The 18,987-nt window shown below is 41.0% G+C and overlaps 2 protein-coding genes across 2 annotated transcripts; one reads left to right on the top strand and one right to left on the bottom strand.

The window, feature by feature from the left end:
- The first annotated feature begins 85 nt into the window (after positions 1 to 85).
- Positions 86 to 18,925, top strand: DNAJC17 (DnaJ heat shock protein family (Hsp40) member C17). The gene is made up of 11 exons (XM_080997543.1): positions 86 to 305; positions 2,360 to 2,429; positions 3,370 to 3,428; positions 4,860 to 4,947; positions 5,317 to 5,399; positions 5,923 to 6,019; positions 6,947 to 6,996; positions 7,490 to 7,567; positions 8,283 to 8,363; positions 9,387 to 9,509; positions 18,726 to 18,925. Exons 1-11 carry the CDS (start codon positions 228 to 230, stop codon positions 18,846 to 18,848), a joined length of 930 nt encoding a protein of 309 aa, XP_080853669.1. The 5' UTR covers positions 86 to 227; the 3' UTR covers positions 18,849 to 18,925.
- Positions 14,541 to 18,716, bottom strand: LOC308472649 (uncharacterized protein C15orf62, mitochondrial). The gene is made up of 2 exons (XM_080997760.1): positions 16,965 to 18,716; positions 14,541 to 15,782 (listed from the first exon to the last, which is right to left on the bottom strand). The coding sequence occupies exon 2, from the start codon at positions 15,658 to 15,660 to the stop codon at positions 15,118 to 15,120; it is 543 nt and encodes a 180-aa protein (XP_080853886.1). The 5' UTR covers positions 15,661 to 15,782; positions 16,965 to 18,716; the 3' UTR covers positions 14,541 to 15,117.
- Positions 18,926 to 18,987: the final 62 nt, after the last annotated feature.

The raw sequence follows: 18,987 nt of genomic DNA, 5'->3' as shown, positions 1-18,987 counted from the left end.
TTCTAGGTCCGAGGAATGACGGGAATCGTAGTTCTGGCCACACCCGGGAAGGGGAACTGCTGAGGAGGCAAAGACTACGTTTCCCAGCAGCCTCAGGGCAGCGCGAGTCGCTGTTGGGGCGGCGGGCGAGGGTAGCCTAGCTGAGGGAAGGCAAGCTCGTTCGGGCAAGTCGAGGGAATAACAGCCTTTTTGGCCCCGTAAAGAAGCGGGTCGGAGCGGGAAGAGAAATGGCGGTGGATAAGGAGCTGCTGGAGTTGGACTTGTACGCGCTTCTGGGAGTTGGCGAGAAGGCGTCGGATAAAGAGGTCGGCAAGGCCTCGGGCTGAGGGGAGGGAGAGGAGGCGGCGGTGGCGGCCGCTGGAGATCCCTCAGGGCCTAGCCGGACCCTCGCAGGCCCCCGAGGGCCAGAATTATAGCAGGGGGCTCTATCCCTGCCGCTCCTTACGGGACAAGACCTCAGGGCCCTCGAGCTGCTGAGTTCAAGGGCCCATGGCCTAAAGTATTGAGGCGATACTGCACACACTTTCCTAGGGGCCACTTGGCACTGTACTCGATGGGTCCCCCTTCTGAGTTCCCCAGTAAATCTGAGATGCGCCGGGGTGCAGCCCTGCGCGAAAGTCGCGCCTTCTTCAAATGCGATCATAATACTGTTTTCTCATAGTCATTATATATAAGACCACGACGGTCATCTAGTTCAAACCTGCAGTGCAGGAGCCTTTTGTCCAACGTGAGGCTCGAAGCCACGACCGTGGAATTTAAGTCTCGTGCTCTGCCAACCGAGCTCTCTCTCATAGAATGGTAGAGTTGGAAGGGACCCCCGAGAGTCATCTAGTCCAACCCCCCCCCCATGCAATGCAGGAATCTCAACTAGATCATCCATGACAGGTGGCCATCGAGCCCCCGCTTAAAAACCTCCGAGGAAGGACTGTCCACCACCTCTCATGGGAATCTGTTTATGAGTGGCTTTGCAAGTGTGTGGTACTGAGCTGCATGAATGAACTGTGATTTGAGATGGCTTCTTGGGTTTGCTTTGGATGCTTGAGGGGATGAGTATAATGATGGGGGAGGTGAACTGTGAACTAGGAAGTCCTTGGTTTGCATCCGATCTTGGCCACAATTCTTTCAGTCTCTCCATCTGGCATAAATTGATAATAATGCCGTCTTACTTTGTGTGGGCAAACATTGTGGCAACCTTGCAAGTATATTCCTCAAAAGTTGCTAGAAGACTTATTTTTATTTGTTATCCTGATCCCCTCACCCCCATTTGAGGCATTTTTTAAAAAGCCAAATTTTAACATGTTTTCCTTCCTAGAGGTGATATTTCCTTATTACAGGCAAGCATTTTAGAAGCTTCTTGAAAGCATGTTTGTAACAGTTTCTGCAATAATGGGTATTAAGCACTTTGAGTGGTCAAATAGTGTTGTTATATATTATTGTGTTAATATTTTGCTTTAAGTTTAAGGATCAATAGCTTCAAGTTGTCTTTTTAGTACTCATTTGGTCCACTAGGTGGTGCCTAAATACCAGACGTTTTTAGTCTATGCATACTGTATATTGACAGAACTTTTTAGGGTAGTTATCTTAGAATAATAAGACACTGCTTTGCATATGAAAATGTTTCTGATAGGGAGTATTAATGTTAAAATGAATGCATGTGATCTATACTTCATAGTATCTCTGTTGTGACAGAATTGTACAGCTGGAAAGATGCTAACAACATCTGATCCAGCAACCCGAACAGAAGAAAGATTCAGTGTCTTAACAGTCTCACGCGGATTTTCAATGTGCCAGAGAACTCAGAGGTTCCTTACTGAGAAGATCAGTAATACAGTTTTTCCAGCACTACTGAACAACCCATCAAATGTGCATTTGCAAGGATGGGTTGAGGCTTCTGGAGCGCACTTTTGATTCACAGGCAGAAACAGCAAGAACAATCGGGGCTGGCCAACATGGAACTCATGTAGTATTTTGTAGCTTCTGGCCAAGTGTCAGCACATGTTCCGTTCCTATCAGGCCAGGTTGTTGCCATTGGATGGAATCAGCGAAACAGTTACTTTGACAAATAAAATATTTTTATTTACCTGAGCAACTGCAGTCCAAGCATTGAGGATGCATTAGGCAGCAGGTGTGTTTGTCATATCTACAGCAGTGTTATACCAGGTTTGCTTGGTATAAGGTAGGCCTGCATTGGGCAGATAACCTCTAGCAGCAAAACAAACCTCTTAAAAGAATGAGCTAATTTTAAAACTTTTCCTATTTACTTTTAGTTGCCTGCTGTCCTATCTTCTACATAACTGAATACTGCCTTAATCTGCTAATCACACTGTTCATTGCATTGTTTTTGCTCTGTCATTTACAGATTAAGAAAGCCTACAGACAGAAGGCCTTGTCCTGCCATCCAGATAAAAATCCAGACAACCCCAAAGCAGGTATGGAAAGTATTCATAGACACTCTTAGTTTTATTGACTGTTTTCCCTGTGTGATCACTAGAAGTGGCTAGATTTATCCAGAATTACACTGGTGTGTTTTATTGGTAATAGATGGAATGTTCTGGATATCAGTGTCTAGGCTTGATTATTTATGTGACCCTTTAATCACATTAAGCCTATTGTGTACCAGGTCCATTGGTTGACAAATGGTGCAGTTTTTAGGCCTGCTACCAAGAGCCATAGGATTGGCAGGTACCACAGACAGAGCTTTTTTGTGGTAGCCCCCGATATTTGAGGCTCCCTCAGAAATTGTGTGTGGACCCCCATTGTTTGAGTCTTAAGCAGATTTGAGATTTTTATTGTTCTTCTAAGCTTTTGTTGATGGTTTTATGTGGGCTTCATCTTTTAGCTGCGGCTATTCTAGATGTTTAATTTACTGACTTCTGTTAATTCTGTAATTGCTCAATATATTATATTTATTGCTGCAATCTGCCTTACAATGTTCATAAGTTTATCTGGGGGAATATAAATATATTCAATTAAATGATCTCAGCAATATTTTGTATTCAGAAGGGGGCTAATTGTTTGAGATTCAGGACAGACAAAATAAAATGTATTTTCATACATGATGGCTAAGTTTTGCTTTCACTGTCCAAGGTTACTAGTAAATACAAGTTACTAGGAATCACCTGTAAGTTTAGAAATAAGATATTAAGAATAAAGCACTGATCCTTGCATAAGGGACAAACTGTATTTTAAACGGAGCAAACTGAAGTTCTGAAGTTATGGTGAGGATTGACTTTCAAATATTGTAAGAAGCTTTGTTGTGTTCTCTGAAATGATTTACTCAGACAAATTTCAGACAATCATTTACTCAGTTCTATATCTAGGAATTGTATGCATTCTCTTATTGCTGTTTCATTTTTTTCTGTTTCCTAGCTGAGCTCTTCCATCAGTTGTCTCAAGCTTTGGCAGTTCTAACAGATGCAGCAGCAAGGGTGAGTTATTTTAATGCTCTGTTAGAACTCCAAGCATTTTCTGGCTCTGCTGTAAGACATGAATACTTGGAAAAGAAAAGTGCAGTCAGAAACTTATTTCAGGCCAGTACAAGCCAACAAGTTGTTTCTGGCTGTTTCCTTACATATCTCTGGATAGCTTATGTACAGAAATTCCCTACTTCTCTCAGCAATAGACTCCTATTCTAAACCATGAGTGGCTGAGGCTGGGTCATACTTGCATGGAGGGAGAACTCTATAACCATCAGAGGTCATTTGAGCCTCCAGTGACAGAGATGGATCAAAGAATACTCCCAGACTGCACACCTGCTCCTTCTGGAGAAGTGCTACCCGATCCAGAACAGACAAGTGGCCTATCTCCCAGAAACAGGAGCTATCCAGTCACAAGACCTCCGTCTTTCCAGGATTCAAGCTCAGTTTATTGACTCTGATCCAGGCCACCACTGCATCTTGCTCCACACTCAGTTGTAATGGAGAAATAAAGTTGAGTTTCATCAGGGCAACACCTTGCTCCAAAACTCCAAATGACTGCTTCCCGTGGCTTCATATAGATGTTGAATATCATTGGGAACAATATAGTGCCCTGTGGCATCTCATAGTGTAAATGTGTTCATTGACCTTGGGGAAGGTTAAAACTAATTTATTCTTGCCTTGGAGGCTCGATATGAATCCTTCATTTCAAACTGATCTGCATACTTTCTAAATTAGTGATAGCTTGGGATGGAAGAGATTTTTGGCATTATGATCAAGTATTTAGGTTCTAAAATGAGCTGGGTTCCACTTATCTGAGTAAATATTACTTCATATAAAGAAATAAGATGGAATTTTAAAAAATGTGAGAGAGATAGAGGGAGAACTATATGCACAGCTTTAAACCCGTTTGCTGCAACAGATCTTATTACCGAAAAAAGTAACTGCTTTTTTCATTGGTTTTCTCCTGTATTTTGAACTGCTGTGACATGAAAGCAGGTAGAGCTCTTGCAATTCTATTGTTCTTGCCCATTCTTTGGATCCCTGTTAAAAGCTGCAAGCAAAACTATACCTGTTGTCAACACCTGTTGTCAGTATGTTTCAGACTATGCTGCCCTTACAGTGCTAGCATTAAACTGGGCTAGTGATCTAATACAGACATTATAAGTAAGATATATACTTCAGAATACTTTCAAACATTTGTATCTTTCTTGATTTCACATATTCTGGTCCATCTTTCTTTCCTCTGTTTGTGGACATTACTAATGTTAGTTACTGAGAAGTCTCGAATTATTAAAATTTTTATCCTTGTTAAACACAATCTGAATGTCCATGACACTTGCAGATCTTTGTTTTGTTTTAATTTTAATATTTCTAGATATGTGATTGAAACTTTCATTTTGTTTTGATTTATTATTTTTTCTTGTCCTATCACTACTGCAGGCAGCATATGATAAAGTGAGGAAAGCAAAGAAACAGGCAGCAGAAAGGACTCAGAAACTTGATGAAAGGAGGAAAAAAGTCAAACTTGGTATGTAAATCTAGAATATTCTTTTGCATATGGAGTAAATGCCAGGTTGCAGGATCCTTACCATTTGTTCATGTCTGCAATTCGTTTGTTTTCATTAAAATTTGAGGTGGTATCAGTAGGTGCTCTTAAATATACTGTACTATGAGCAGAGATTCATCCTGTTAGAAATGAATCTCAGGAAAAACCAATCTGTTGGGTTTGTCCTGTCTTGGAATCATAGAATTGTAGAGTTGGAAGGGACCACGGGGGCCATCTAGTCCAACCTCCTGCAATACAGTAATCTTTTGCTCAACGTGGGGTTCGAATCCACATTCCTGAGATTAAGAGTCTCCTGCTCTACCAACTTGTGGACTTCTTCTTTTGCTATAGATCTTGAAGCCCGGGAAAAAGAAGCCCAGTCCCAGGTTAGCAAGGAGGAAGAGATCCAGATAACTAGAACATTAGAGCAAGAGGTAAGGGTAGCAACCAAACAAAATGTTATTTTATACCAGAAGTGAGGATGGGATCCTTTATGTGCACAGCCATTGTGAAGAGCAGAAAGTTAATGGTATTGAAAGATAAATTATGCTGGCAGCCTATAGGAGTAGCAACACTGAGGTTCAGGCTGTGTGAAAACATAGCATAAAGGGATTATAAACTTGAGGGGCATAGTTCAGTGGTAGAGTGTGCTTCACATGCAAAAGGTCCTAGGTATTGATCCTTGGCATCTCCAAAAAGACTCCTTTCTAAAAAAAAACCTGTAGAGAGAGATAGTCTAATTTATATAAGGCTGCTTCCTGTGTATCTATTCTTCTCCTTTAAAAAAAAAAACTTTTCAATTTGGCTGTTGTTGCTAGACAGGAGATAAAGAGACTGCTGGTCTATTCCTTGTGACACTTTCTTCATACCGACAAGTTAAAGAGTAGATTGTTTTGTAACAGCCACTTTTCTTGGCAACATGGCCACCATTTTTTTGCCTTCTGCCTCTTTCCCCAGATCCTACGGTTACGTGAGGAGGGATCCCGCCAGCTGGAGGAACAACAAAAACTTATCCAGGAACAAATACGACTTGAGATAGAACAGCGAGTACGAGGTAAGGCCAGGCAAGGTCAGAGCCTCTGACTGCCACAAAGTTGCCTTGCCTCGGTTCTCTTCAGAACACGCCTATGGGTGCTCAAAGCCAGTTTGCTTTTGTTGTTAAGGAGTATATGCCTGTAGAAAAATAGCCTTTTCTTTGCTGCGTCTCTTGTTGTGGAGTTTATTGACAGAATATTCTTTTATTAAGTAGAAGGGCCAAACAAGAAGAGTTAAGTTGGGAGATGTACAGCACACTCCTATGCATGTCTACTCAGAAGTAAATTGAGTTCAGGGGGACCTTCTCCCAGGTCAGTGTGTGTAGGATTGCAGCTCTGGTCTCTTCTAAGCTGTGCCACTTATTTCCTTTTTGGCCCCAGGCAGATGTGGAAATGAGGAGGGTATTGACGATTATTTTAATGAATGTTTGCAAAGAACTTTGCAATATTTGTTATAGATTTTTCAGTACCAGTTGGCATGTGAGATTGGTTTATGAACATTCAGTGCTATTTTTATCCTCCTATCCCAAATTTATTTATTTATTCTTTTATTTATTACATTTATATACCACCTTTATATTCCAATAATCTGAAGTTGGTGTACGTGGTGTGTCGTCGTCCCCCGCCCATTTCATCCTCACAACAACCCTGTGAGGTAGGTTAGGCTAAGAGATGGTGACTGATCCAAGGTCACCCAGTGAGCTTCATGGCTGAGTGAAATTTTCCAATCTCACTGTTATTGGAGCCCCACTTCTGGAAGAAACAAGAGTCAAAACAGAACCCCTTTTAACTTGCATAGTTATCAGGATAATTGCCAACCTACACCCAAATCCCCTGTGGTGGAGTTTAAATCAAGCTAAGGATATGCAGAACATAGACTTTCTTGAGTATTTTCATTCATTAAATGTCAATGTAGTTTTCATTTTCTTTTTCTTTTCTTCTTTGAGGCAAACATGATGGGTATGGAGAGGAGGGCAAAGGAACACCCAAGCTCAAAGTAAGACATTCCCAAAAAATGAGCTATGAAGAGAGATGAGCAACTAACTTATCATTCCATCAGTAGAAGCCACATGGATCGCCTCTAGCCACACAGAATGCTGGACTGTCTCTGGCATCCTCGCTGCTTACTGGAATTGTCACTTACTTCATCTTAATGTGTTCCTTGCACTTTAATCTAGAATCTAGGCACTAGGATGAAGGTAATTAGAAGTTAAGTCTCTGTGACTTGGGATATTGACAGGTTGCCAGATGCTGCTTGATGTATGTAGTAATTTTCAGATCTTCTAAATGTGAACTTTTCCCTGTGCCTAGGACTATGTATATCTGCTCCTGTGCAGTGTAGACATTCCTTTTAGTATGTCTACAAATTTTAACATCTGAATCTGTTGCCTCTATAGCATCACAGATGTAAAACCAAATGCTAGATTCTGCATATATTGCATCCAGTACACTGAACAGTGTGAAATTAATTTCTAACTTTTCCTCATCAGCTACGCTGGAAATGCAAGAAAGAAGATGAAACTAAAGGAGGCTACTCAAAAGAAGTTCTTCTGCAAATCCTACAAAAGGTCCTGTTCCAAAATGCTCCTTTCACCTTGGTTGGTTTTGCTTAGCATTCTGTAAGAATAAGCAAAGAAAGTTGATATCTTCATAAACTAATGAGGCCCTCCCATGGTAATTATAAATCATTCAATTCCTTTTTGTTGGTACAGGAGGACACCATAAGGAATTTATTAACTTGTCAGCTAATATATCCCTGTGGTATGACTCATAAATAATTTGATGGTGTGGTTTAACATGTGATCTTTACTTCATCCCTATTTGTACTTCAGTAACTGCTAGGCAGATTTGACTAGCTTGGGCTTACTCTTTTTTTGTGTGTGTGTGAACAATTAATTCAGATCTAGGCTGGAACAATAACCTCATTCATTACATCACATGATGATGATGTTCTATGGGGTTTTGCTGGGAGAGTGTGATTTGTGAACTGACTTATGGCTGTGTTGCATTTCAAGCTTGTTATGATGACCTTGGCCTCAAATCAATGACTGCTATTGTAATATCTCTAAAAACTCTTTAACTAGCATTTTGACATGATTATGCATAGTATATCTCAGCACAAAATGTACTCTTCCCCAGTATTGTATCTCATTCCACTGCAGTCCTTTTTCCATTTGTTATTTATGGAGACTTTGGCAAGAACTGTCATATATCACATTTTAGAACATGCGGTTTCTCCCCTAGACCTATGTCTGACTTTACATTTCTTATTGATTCTGGCAGTACGGCGAGGTTCTGAATTTGCTAATCTCTAGCAAGAAGACTGGGAGTGCAGTTGTGGAATTTGCCACGGTGAAAGCTGCTGTAAGTTTTTCGACTTTGGAATTTCTCAGTGCACCTTTATGGTGGTATATATTGACCTTTATGGAAGAAGGTATCATTAGAAGTCTTTCTGTGACTCTTCTTCATCAACTGGGCTTCACCCACCCAACCCTTACGACTGGCACAGAAAGCAGGGCCAGTTTCCCATCTTTCAGCAACAGGTGGGTGTTTATAGAGGGGTGGGAGGCTCTGAGAAACTTCACCAAAACAAAGGGAAAGCATTTATTGCAGTTTAGGCAACCATACTTAAATATTTCTATATAGATAAGTAATTAATGTGAAAAGAGTTTCTCGTTACTTTAAACACCCACTCTGAGTAACAAAACTAGCCCCTGAGTATCAAAACTATCATGGTAAAACCTTCTCCCATCAGTATGCAAATACCACTATCAAGATAGTTACCAGTAAACCCTAAAACGCTACATCTGATTTTGTTATTGTTACTAGGATGCTTCTCTCCATATTATGATGAGCCTTAGATGCAGAAGAAAACCTTAATGAAGTTAGGAAGGAATTTTCCTCCCATTAGATTATCTGACTATTTTACTTTTCATCCTTCCATACAATACATTTAGTGTGGTTTGCTTTAAGCAAGCTGGATTTGTTTTACTTTTCCCACAAGCTCTCCCCTATCACATGGTGCATCCTTGTGGCGCTGGCATGCTCTCTCACATTAATGTGCACACATAAACCTACTGATGGAAATGGGATGGGCTAATCAGGGACTGGGAGGGGCTGATATATAAGCTTGGAGGGGTTTTCAGCTCCAACTAGCACAACCTTCCCCAACCTGATGCCCTTGAGATGTTTTGGACTCCAACTTGCATCAGCCCAGCATAATCAGTGGTTGGGGATAATGGGGATTATAGTCCAAAACACCTGGAGGGCACCAGGTTGGAGAATGCTGATCTAGCATGATCGTTTAATCAATTGACCTGTGGCTATTCTGTTATTCTGGGCTTAGTATGGGAAGCATGAAATGAAGAGGCTGTTTTTATTCATTAGGAGATGGCAGTGAAGAATGAAGTTGGCCTGATAAGCAATCCTCTAAAAATCTCCTGGCTAGAGGGCCAACCACAGAGCAATCCTGTGTTTGCTGATGGCACCAGCCTGCCTCAGATATCCAAGGTAGGACCAATACAAGCTGCTACTTTTGTATTTGGTGGTTCTTAAAATCTGTTTGAACTCTGCATACACCTGGTATGGGCACTAGCAAAAATATTCCGTTCATCTTTGTACTTTTGCCTTGGGAAGCATTCACTGAGCAACTGTAAGCCATTTAAAGTTTTTCATTTATGAACTTGTTCTAATGAAAGCAGGTATAAATCTGGCTTGATGTTGAGCTTGTATAGATATGATCTGCTGCGGCACTAATTGGGCTGTTGCTAAATGGAGTAATAGAGAGGATCCCATGGGATGTTTGCTGTGTTTAGGGTTGGGCTGAAGAAGTACATGCACAGCTGATGAAAGATGAGCCTTGGGAAGTGATCTCTTCTGAGAAACTAGATTGGGGCAGATAATTCTCCCACAAAAAGAAAGGCTTGTTTTACTGATGAAACTCATGGTTTTAGAGCAGTGGTGGGAAACCTCCAGCCCAGCATCAGCTGATGGTCAGGTCTTGCAAAGCCCTGTGCACAGCACTTTGCAAGACCAGGAAGTAAGCAGATCATCACCACTTTGTGCACTGTGTCTTTGCCAGCCCCTGTCAATTTTGTGGGGAGGGGATGTGGGGACAGATCCAGTTCCCCACCCCTGCTTTAGAGTATACGTTCTCTTCTGTTTGTTGAGAAAGTCCCATCATTGGAAAGAGGCCTACAAACGTGATGCACTGTCTGCAAATCTGCTAGATAAAATAAACCTCTGTGATCTTTTTGAAAGCAGATCTAAGCTATAGGTTCCTCACATCCCCAAATGTGGATTTGCTTTATTGCACCATTTCAATATTACATTTATAAAGACTGTTCTAATGTTTCTAGAACTTCCCCTACTCTGTTGAAGGCAGGGGAATCGGTGCTGTAGAGTGCAAGATCATCTGAGCTTCCATTTTATATTTGAAGCTTCATTTGTTTTTACTTTTTCATTTATAGCTTGCCGTGTCTTGAATCAGAGCACCTATTGTTAGTCATAAATGAAATAAGAGTCTTCATGTGTTAAGGACAAAACAGACTAGATAAATGGGTGATGGAGGGAAGTGGGAACATGTAAATACCACTTTATTATCTTGATTTGGACTGTATCTATTATAGATATGTGAGATGGGAATGCCCAGCTATTCATTCTGCATATGCAGATATTCTTTAAAAGCAAAAGCAAAGAGAACTCTGGGCCAAAGTCTGCCCTCCTTTTCTCTGTGCACGTGGCTTGAATAGCTTTTTCAATAGTGTGTGGGTGGAAAAGTAGCAGCTGTCTACTTAATGAGCAGGTATTCTGGTAGTTTCTCAGGTGAGGCTGTTATTTGTGTCTTCCTTTGTTTTGCTAGCCGGTTACTTTGTGTTTAATTCCAAGTAGTAGTACCTGAGAAACTGCCTCTCAGCCTCCCTGAGGTTTTGCTTGAGCCTGGATGGCTCCATCTAGGGAGCACTTTCAGCTCTTTTCAAAGAGTGACTTTCCTGCCCGACTCCACAGGGCTGTGTGTTTATGGCCACAAATAGTCTTGCCTGGAGTGCAGTGGGGAACAAATGCTGTGACTGGTTGTGCTGAACTAGGTGGAATCCAGCAGTACTTTCAGGTTGTTTGCGGCCAAGAGATGTTTTTCTCCCTTGCGCAATATAGGCGAAGCTACTGGGCATGATAGCTATGCCCTGCCTCCCCAGCCAGAGGCACTAATGCTTCTCAATACCAGGAAACCACAGGAGGGGAGAGTGCTATTGTGGTTGGGTCCTGCTTGTGGGTTGGCCATTGTGAAAACAGGATGCTGGACTAGATTGGTCACCAGCCTGATCCATCAGACTCTTACATTCTTATCACAAACAATGCCTATAAAAGTTGTTTTCTCAGGACTGAAGAGCAACAGTTGTCTCCAAACAGAAGCTCTTGTTGGTTTTCAAGTTAGCTTATTGCTTCTTAAGAAGCCTCTGGCTTATGACGTGAGTTTATCTTGGCTTGTTTCCGTTCCATATGTTTCTTACTGGGAGCCCGTGTATTCTGCCTGCTGCACAGGATTAATGTGTATGAACCCAAGCTGGGAGCTGTGACTGAGTTCATAGCTCTGTGGAAATGATAGATGCTCTGATACAGAGGCCTTCCAGCTACTTGCTGGAGTGCAGACATTGGGATTGTGCTATTCTGAACTCTTTCTTAGATGATACCTTAGCAAGTTTTCTTTTTGGACCCATCTCAGTGGGATGTAATTGCAATTCATGGTAATTCCTGGATTCAGCACTGGTTTTTCAGTGGGTTTCCAGATAGAAGGGATATAACTGGTATGTCTTTCAGGTTGGAGATAAAATCCAGTGTTCCCCCCCACCCAAAGTAATAGTTTCCACCTAAGTTAACTGGCCTGCCAGTTTTTATGAATCACTTTTCATAAGAACTGGTATGGTTACCTAAAATAGCAGGATTTCGATCCCAATGTTTTTTGGTTTTTTTTAATTGCAGTAGGGGGATACTGATTTTTTACTTGAAAAGATAGTAAACTTCTGTACTGTAACCTAAATTCAGTACAGAAAAAGCTGAATCCTGCAACCTGTGTAAATTACCTAAAGTAAACATCCATACATTACAACACAAAATATGGTAATATTCCTAATCAGAAGATTTTAAAATTGCTTTTAGAATTTTTACAATTACTCAAAAATATTAAACCTGTTAAAAGATTACTTATATTTTGCACCCTTAGCCTTTGACAAGTGAAGTTCCAGTAAACTTCACTTTGATATGCAAACTTTTTCCTGTTGCTTGTGCCATGCCTGCAGTGATCACCTTCCTTCCTCTTTTTGTATAATTACTCCTGAGGTGACATCACTGATTCCTTACATCCTTTCTACAGAAACTTCCCACAACTTATTTTGTTTGGCAGTACTTGAATATGAATGCTTGTAACTTGCTCTATTCATTCTCTTCCCAATTTTAAGCGACATCTTTTGTATTAATGCCTCTTTATATTTTGGGATCCTTTTCCAATTCTGTTGGTATTTACATACTAAAAAAAAAGTTATTGAATTTTAATGACTAATTTAAATCAGTTCTTATCTCTTGACTTCTGTCTGCCCTGAGGCTCTTTTTACTATCCTGTTCATGTTTACTAGCCTTCCAATAAATACTTAACTTAGGTGCCCTCCTCCTGAAATACTGTAAAATCCATTAAGCATGTAGACTGTATACCCACACAGTGCTTGTTTTGTCTGTGCTGTCATCATGCTTCTAAAAGGAAAACTCTTGCGGCATTAACCTGTTTGTTGGCTTGCTCCTTGAGTTATGTGATGTTGCATACTTAATGTATTTTTTTGTTAGAAAAATTATCTGTTATCTGCAAAGATGATTCAAAAGCAGATACTTTTTTGCAGCAGAGACACTAGCTTGGCACTTGCACCAGGACAAATCTGCTATTTATTTATTTCATAACATTTCTACACTGCATGATTGTAAAAATAAATAAAATAAATAAATCTCAAAGCTGTTTACAAAAAGATAAAACAACATAATCAAGAAAAATTCACAGCCATACTTTAAAACATACAAAAGTTAAAATACTAAAACATTAAAATTACCTCAACTTTTTAAGCATCTGAGTAAGCATCACTTTTTGTGCTGGAGTGGGAATTGTCTGGCATGCTAGCTGAAAAGTTATGCCAATATACATTGCTGTAGAGCAGGGGTGGGAACTAGATCCATTGAGCAGGCCAGATCCTGGGTTCTGCTCACCCTGGTAGGCCACTTTGACAGGTGGGCAGGGCCCTACCCACCTGTCAATCTGACATCGAGTGACATGTTCCCTGCTAGAAAAGGAAAAACAAGCTTGAAGTCACCCCCTGTCAGTGAATAGACTTGCTCTCGCAGCCAGTCAGCTGATTGGATTAGTGACAGCACACAACTGGGAGTGCACTTTCAGACTCCTAGTTGTGCAGTAGCAGCCACATCTCCACCTGCCCCACACTTGATGTCACCTATGGCAGCAGGTTGGCGTGGTTTGGGAAAAACTGTTTCACAGGCCAAACTGGGACTTGTGTTGGCCCTAATGAGGACTGTGGGCTAGAGTTTCCCGACCCCTGCTTAGAGTATAGTGTGTCGTGCGTTTCTCACAAGGCCATGCTGTTAACCTGAGGAAATCACTCTAAGCTCACGTCTGACTCGTGACTTGTTTATAATGTGAAGCCAGAAGCTGAAACAAGGGTAAGAGTCCCTGGTTACTTAGGAACTCTTGGCATGCTGCAGCTTTATCTTAATGGCACAGTCATTATGGCAAGTATGCAAAAACGGGTGGAGTTCATAATTCAATTCAAGTGTTAGTTTTACAGAGGGCAAAACTACATGTGATGTTAGTCATGCATTGCAAACAAATATGCACAGCCTGACTGTTTTATATTGAAGCAGCAGCAGCAGCCATAGGGTTCCAATCTGCAGTACAGATAGTAAATTGCACCTTTGGAGGTAAATAGCAGCCAGTGATGCGGCAGTTTTCCACAGGAAAGCTATATGAAGTGGTTGTTTTCTCTCTGAAATAAAAGCTGTGAGGTTTTGTATTCTTGTTTAAACATGGAATTGTTGTTGTTGGTTTGTATACCACCCTTCATCCATAGATCTCAGGATGGTTCACAACATAAATTTACAATATAAAAAAGACAAAATACATAATAAAAATAAGAACACAAAAAAATAACACTTGCATTTTGGTCCTGAGACTGACCTGCAATAGCAAGCAAGGGAGTATGACTGTGAATCCATCTACACATTGTAAGTGTTTATTCAGGGCAGTAACTCAATAAATTATTTTGACATGGCCCTGGAGCCACATGATTCCATAATCAAGCCTTAGGACATGATATTTCTTACAAGGGGGTCTTAGGTGGTTTGGATATACTTAGTTGAGCAGTAGCTGTTTGGTTTTCCTTTCAGTGGCCCCTTTTCTGCTCTTTCTAGAGTTTGATGTAACAGGGTTTTCCCCAGTCACACTGTTACATGAGTGCTTGCCAATGAAAATTAAAGGAGACACAAATGAAGTACATGAAATACTTTTAATAAGGTCTAAAATATATATTCTCTTTCACATTTTACAGTGGATTATTCATAGCTTATTGTGGAAGCAATAGTTATACACTTCCTTTCCCCTGTGACAAATAGAAAGAAAAATAATTGCTTTCCAATAATGGTCTGGCTTTCTAATAGCTTAAATATACCCATTAATGAGGGAAAAATGCACCAGCATAAAGGAAGATGAACTTCAGTCATGTATAGTTCAAGGCTCTTGTATATCCATGAGTTCCTTATAGTTCCTTCATGTTACAACCACCCACCCTTTTCCAGACACACATTAGTTGTAGAATCTCTGATACGGTCCAAATGTAGGAAGCATCTTGTCATAATGAAGTACTCTGAGTAGAAGTTCTTGGGAATGTGTGATGAATGGAAATACAGTAATGCTAGTAAATTCCAAGTAGATACTGTGTTCAACTGCTAGCTGGTCTGCTGTTCTCAGTTCATTGAGAAAAACAAAAAGCAGCCTCGGTTGCGTACAGGCAATGAAGATGAGCCAGTGGTTCGGTGTAATTAATTCCTCTGCTTTTATTTGCAAGTCTAGCTAATCTGACAGTAAATTCTGGTTTCTGAGTGTCTGCAAAACATCATCAAGGAGTGAGGGCCCCAAATCCAATGTGAAAGAAAAAAAGGGGTCTAATGGATCACGAATAGGATTTCTGTAGCAGGAGGTGGTTTCAGAGAGCCACCAGTTTGTGGCTTGGTTCCTATAAAATAGGTCTGGCTGTGTTTGAGTGGCCTTGTGGAAATGACGTGAAGTGCTTGGGAAAGAAATGTCTGTAGAGGGAGAATCAGTGTGGTTTATTATATTGGGGCAGCTGGCACTGTCCAGATATAGCCGAGGTGGTTTGGGAGGTGGCAGTGGCTTGCTGAGTAGGTTTTGCTCGCTCTGACACGATAAATAGTCCGACTTTCTCGTCAAGTCTCTTGGGAGCTCCCTTTTGTTGTACTGTTGTCCACTGGTGTCTATTGTTTGGCTGTTATGATTCCAGATCGTGACTTGATTGCCCAGCTTTTTATGCCTCCTGAATGAGAGGCGCTTGAAGAAACCAGAGGATCTGATGGATCCTCTCCGCCAAGTGTCCATGGTGAGGGAAGCAATAAAAAAGGCTGGTGGCTCCCAACTGTGTGATGAAGGAGGCCAGAGGCCTCCGTGTTGAGCTTAATTGAGGCTTTCTGAGTCAGTGGGGAGCTTCTTTCTTCTAATTTCTGGAAGAAAAAAGAAAACCTAACAAGCTGGCTTCCCAGAGAAGGCAATACTTGACTGTTAAACCTCACTTCCACTAAAGAAACCATTGGGAAAGAGTTCTACCAACATGACTTTCATGACCGTATTAGAACTGTAGAACTGTCCAAGTTATCAGTATTTCAAAGAAAATGTTAAGTAGACATATAAAAAGCACTTCAGGTATTGTGAACTTGAAAGCCAATCATAACTCTTAGTGTGTAAATAGTTGTGTTTTAAAGCATTTGTAGTTGAGGCTCTGTCATCCCAGCTGGCTGAGATGCAGCAGATGAGTTATTGCAGTGTACAGGATGGGGCTTGACCCTTCTTATTCCTCTGCTGCTTGACTCTGCCATGCTTCTGCAGTAGCCTTTATTCAGGACAGTGGCAACCAGTATAGTACTATTTGAGAGTTACTGACCTATCTCCATCAGCATCAGCCTTCTTCCCTGCCTCCCTGCTTCAAATCATCTTCTTATCCAGTGGTCCCTTAGAACACCTCTCTGGTATTCTTCATTCCTATGTCTCCTTATCTGTCACCCCCATTAACACAATTTTCCACAGCTTTTTGTACAAATCCACATCTCACTCCTTTTTTTTTCTTCCTTCTACCTGCGATGGTCTTCCCATTTTCCATTTATCAGGCCACTTTCCTTTCTTTCTCTAGAGCTCTCTTTAAGACCAAATTATTTCCAAAAGAGTCTTTTCTGACCTACCCTGCCTTTGTTTCACTTGATCTGCTACTTTTCCTACCTCATTTCCTTCCTCAGTTGTTAGGCAAAATGAGGTACGATCTAATGCAGATTGAAAGCAGTAATGTGTCAGGACGTACTAACTTCATCTGCCACCTCAAGGTCACCAAACTCCACTTGCCCCTTTTAGCCCACTTTAAATCCTTACCACACAAAGGAATTATGGGGCTGCCAAATAAAGGGCTGTATATACATATCATCATCTCAACAAATTTACCCAGATTATAGAGCACAAAACAGCATCCATATGGTGGAATTGTTGAATGTTACATGACAGAAAAGTCATTATCAGTCTCTCATTACTGGATTGGCAGAGCCGAGAATTAGCAAAACTATATTTATGAAGGATTTCTAGAGCTTAAGTAGTTGCAGAGCTTAACATTGAAGAAAATGAAATATAGAGTCGCTACTTACTGTGAGACAGAGGGGAATTTTGAAGGAAGTCCTTCCAGCCCAGGGCACAGCATACCTGTGTCCATGTTTAAAAGTCCACTGTATCTTCTCAGCTCTACCTTTAGAACACCATTCCTTCGGTGTTACTCCTTGCCCTTCTCACTCAGCCACTCATGTGTTTTGCTGGTGGCAATTCCTTTGTGTGTGTTCTGTGCCAAGCCCTTGCTGACTCAGTTACATCAGAAACTGGGATTTACACTATTAGTTAATTGCAGAGATTGCAGGAAGTAGGTGTGTAGACCTGTGAAGTGTCAGCCCACACATACAAAGCTTCAAGAGAATACAGGGCTTCTATGGAATACTACTTGAACAACTTTTCAGTGTAGCTGCTGGAGGAGGGGGAGGACAAGGAAATACAATAAGACCCAGTTCAGAATTGCAAGTTCAAGGGACCTGTGCATTTCTACCTAGGGTTGGAGATGGGATCTCTCCCCGCCCCCAAATGGCACCTTCATGGTCAGAGGCAGTAAGATTCTGACTATCAGGTGTGGTGAAGAGACAGAAGCAAATAATCACGCTATGCTTGCAGCTGTCCAGGGACACCTGACTGGTGGTTACTCCTGGAGACAGGATGCTGAACCAGGAGGACCCTTGGTCTGATCCAGTCCAGCAGATTTTTAAGCAGAGGTTGGATGGTCATCTACCATGGATGCTTTAGTGATTCCTGCATTGCAGGGGGTTGGACTAGATGTCCCTCGGGGTCCCTTCCAAGTCTACAGTTCTACGATTCTATTATTCTTTATATTGTATTCTTACACCATTATATGTTACATAAGCAATTAAGTCACAAATATAAGGTGCCAACTGCCTTCAAATTTTTAAAAAGGCCTGACTAATCAGGAATGTACAAAAATTGCTGTTTTTACCCTGGTTTATGAACTGGATAGCTCCAAGCTGAAAGTGAAAAGCGGTTGGTTAGTATTAAAGAGCCATGCCACCTGTAAGTCCTCTTGAGACTCAACAACACTAAATCTTTACGTATAGAATCTGTTTAATAAAGTGCTGAGAAATAAAATGACACACAATTTCCAGGATAATGGTTCCACTGGTTTTACAGGATATTAGACCAGGGGAATCCCCTCAATGTAAGATGTTTCGTTTTCAACAATTTTAGATTTGGGGATTTGTATTGTTCTCTTCTTGGAATCTGAGGAAGAAATCACTAGTTAAGATTCTGGAACCCTCCTCAAAAGAGTATTTGCAGTGCTTTGCCTATTCTTAATTAAAGTGATATTATGTTCCTGTAAAATTAAGGCAGTAGACAGTATTTTGATCCTAGAACATTTATGATGCTGCTTTAGTACTTCCTGTTATATTGTAGCAAAAGGAAATTTATTTGTCATTTATTACATTTCTGTTTCACTTTTTCAGTAAGGAGCTAGCTTGGGTCTGTGTCCCCTTGCACACCCATTTTACCTTTACAACCACCCTGTGAGCTAGGCTACAATTACCTGTAGTAATGAGAACTGCCACAACTGTAATAGTTGAGAGTGGAGGAGCTTACTTTTTCTGGCATGACATTTTGCTTGTAGTGGCTACATTAGAGTTGTCCCCACTTTGGGCAATCTTTAGCGCCAATAAACATTAGCTAGTAATGTCTGTAAGGTACTCTGCACCAGAAGACCTCTTTTCTTGTGCCATTGTGGTGGTGTTTATTTTAGGACTTCTGAAAGAACTAGCAGGGATCCCACCTTACTTTTCCTACCATCCCTTTTTCTTTAGGGTTCAGTTGTCTCGGAGCGGGATTACGAAAGCCTCGTGATGATGCGGATGCGCCAAGCCGCTGAGAGACAGAAGCTGATTGAGCAGATGAAACAGGAAGATGAGGAAGAACCTTCCACATAGTACAAGGAGAAAAATAGCATTATCTTGTGTGTTTGCTTATACTTAAATTAAGTCAATAAATATCCTTTTTAAAAACAGCCGTGGTTTTCTTTGAAAAATAAACTGATCATCCTCAATAAGGGTATAAATCTGGTGGTGT

Source organism: Podarcis pityusensis (assembly GCF_964106645.2).
Source record: "Podarcis pityusensis genome assembly, chromosome: 1".
Classification (NCBI taxonomy): domain Eukaryota; kingdom Metazoa; phylum Chordata; class Lepidosauria; order Squamata; family Lacertidae; genus Podarcis; species Podarcis pityusensis.
This window is presented reverse-complemented; position numbering and strand designations above follow the sequence as displayed.

Excerpts from the sequence above, each read along its gene's own strand:
- DNAJC17 (XM_080997543.1), top strand. The coding sequence starts at position 228 with ATGGCGGTGGATAAGGAGCTGCTGGAGTTGGACTTGTACGCGCTTCTG. Across the intron at positions 6,020-6,946 it reads GATAGAACAGCGAGTACGAG|GCAAACATGATGGGTATGGA; the intron begins GTAAGGCCAGGC and ends TTCTTCTTTGAG. Across the intron at positions 9,510-18,725 it reads GCCTGCCTCAGATATCCAAG|GGTTCAGTTGTCTCGGAGCG; the intron begins GTAGGACCAATA and ends CTTTTTCTTTAG.
- LOC308472649 (XM_080997760.1), bottom strand. The coding sequence starts at position 15,660 with ATGGACACTTGGCGGAGAGGATCCATCAGATCCTCTGGTTTCTTCAAG.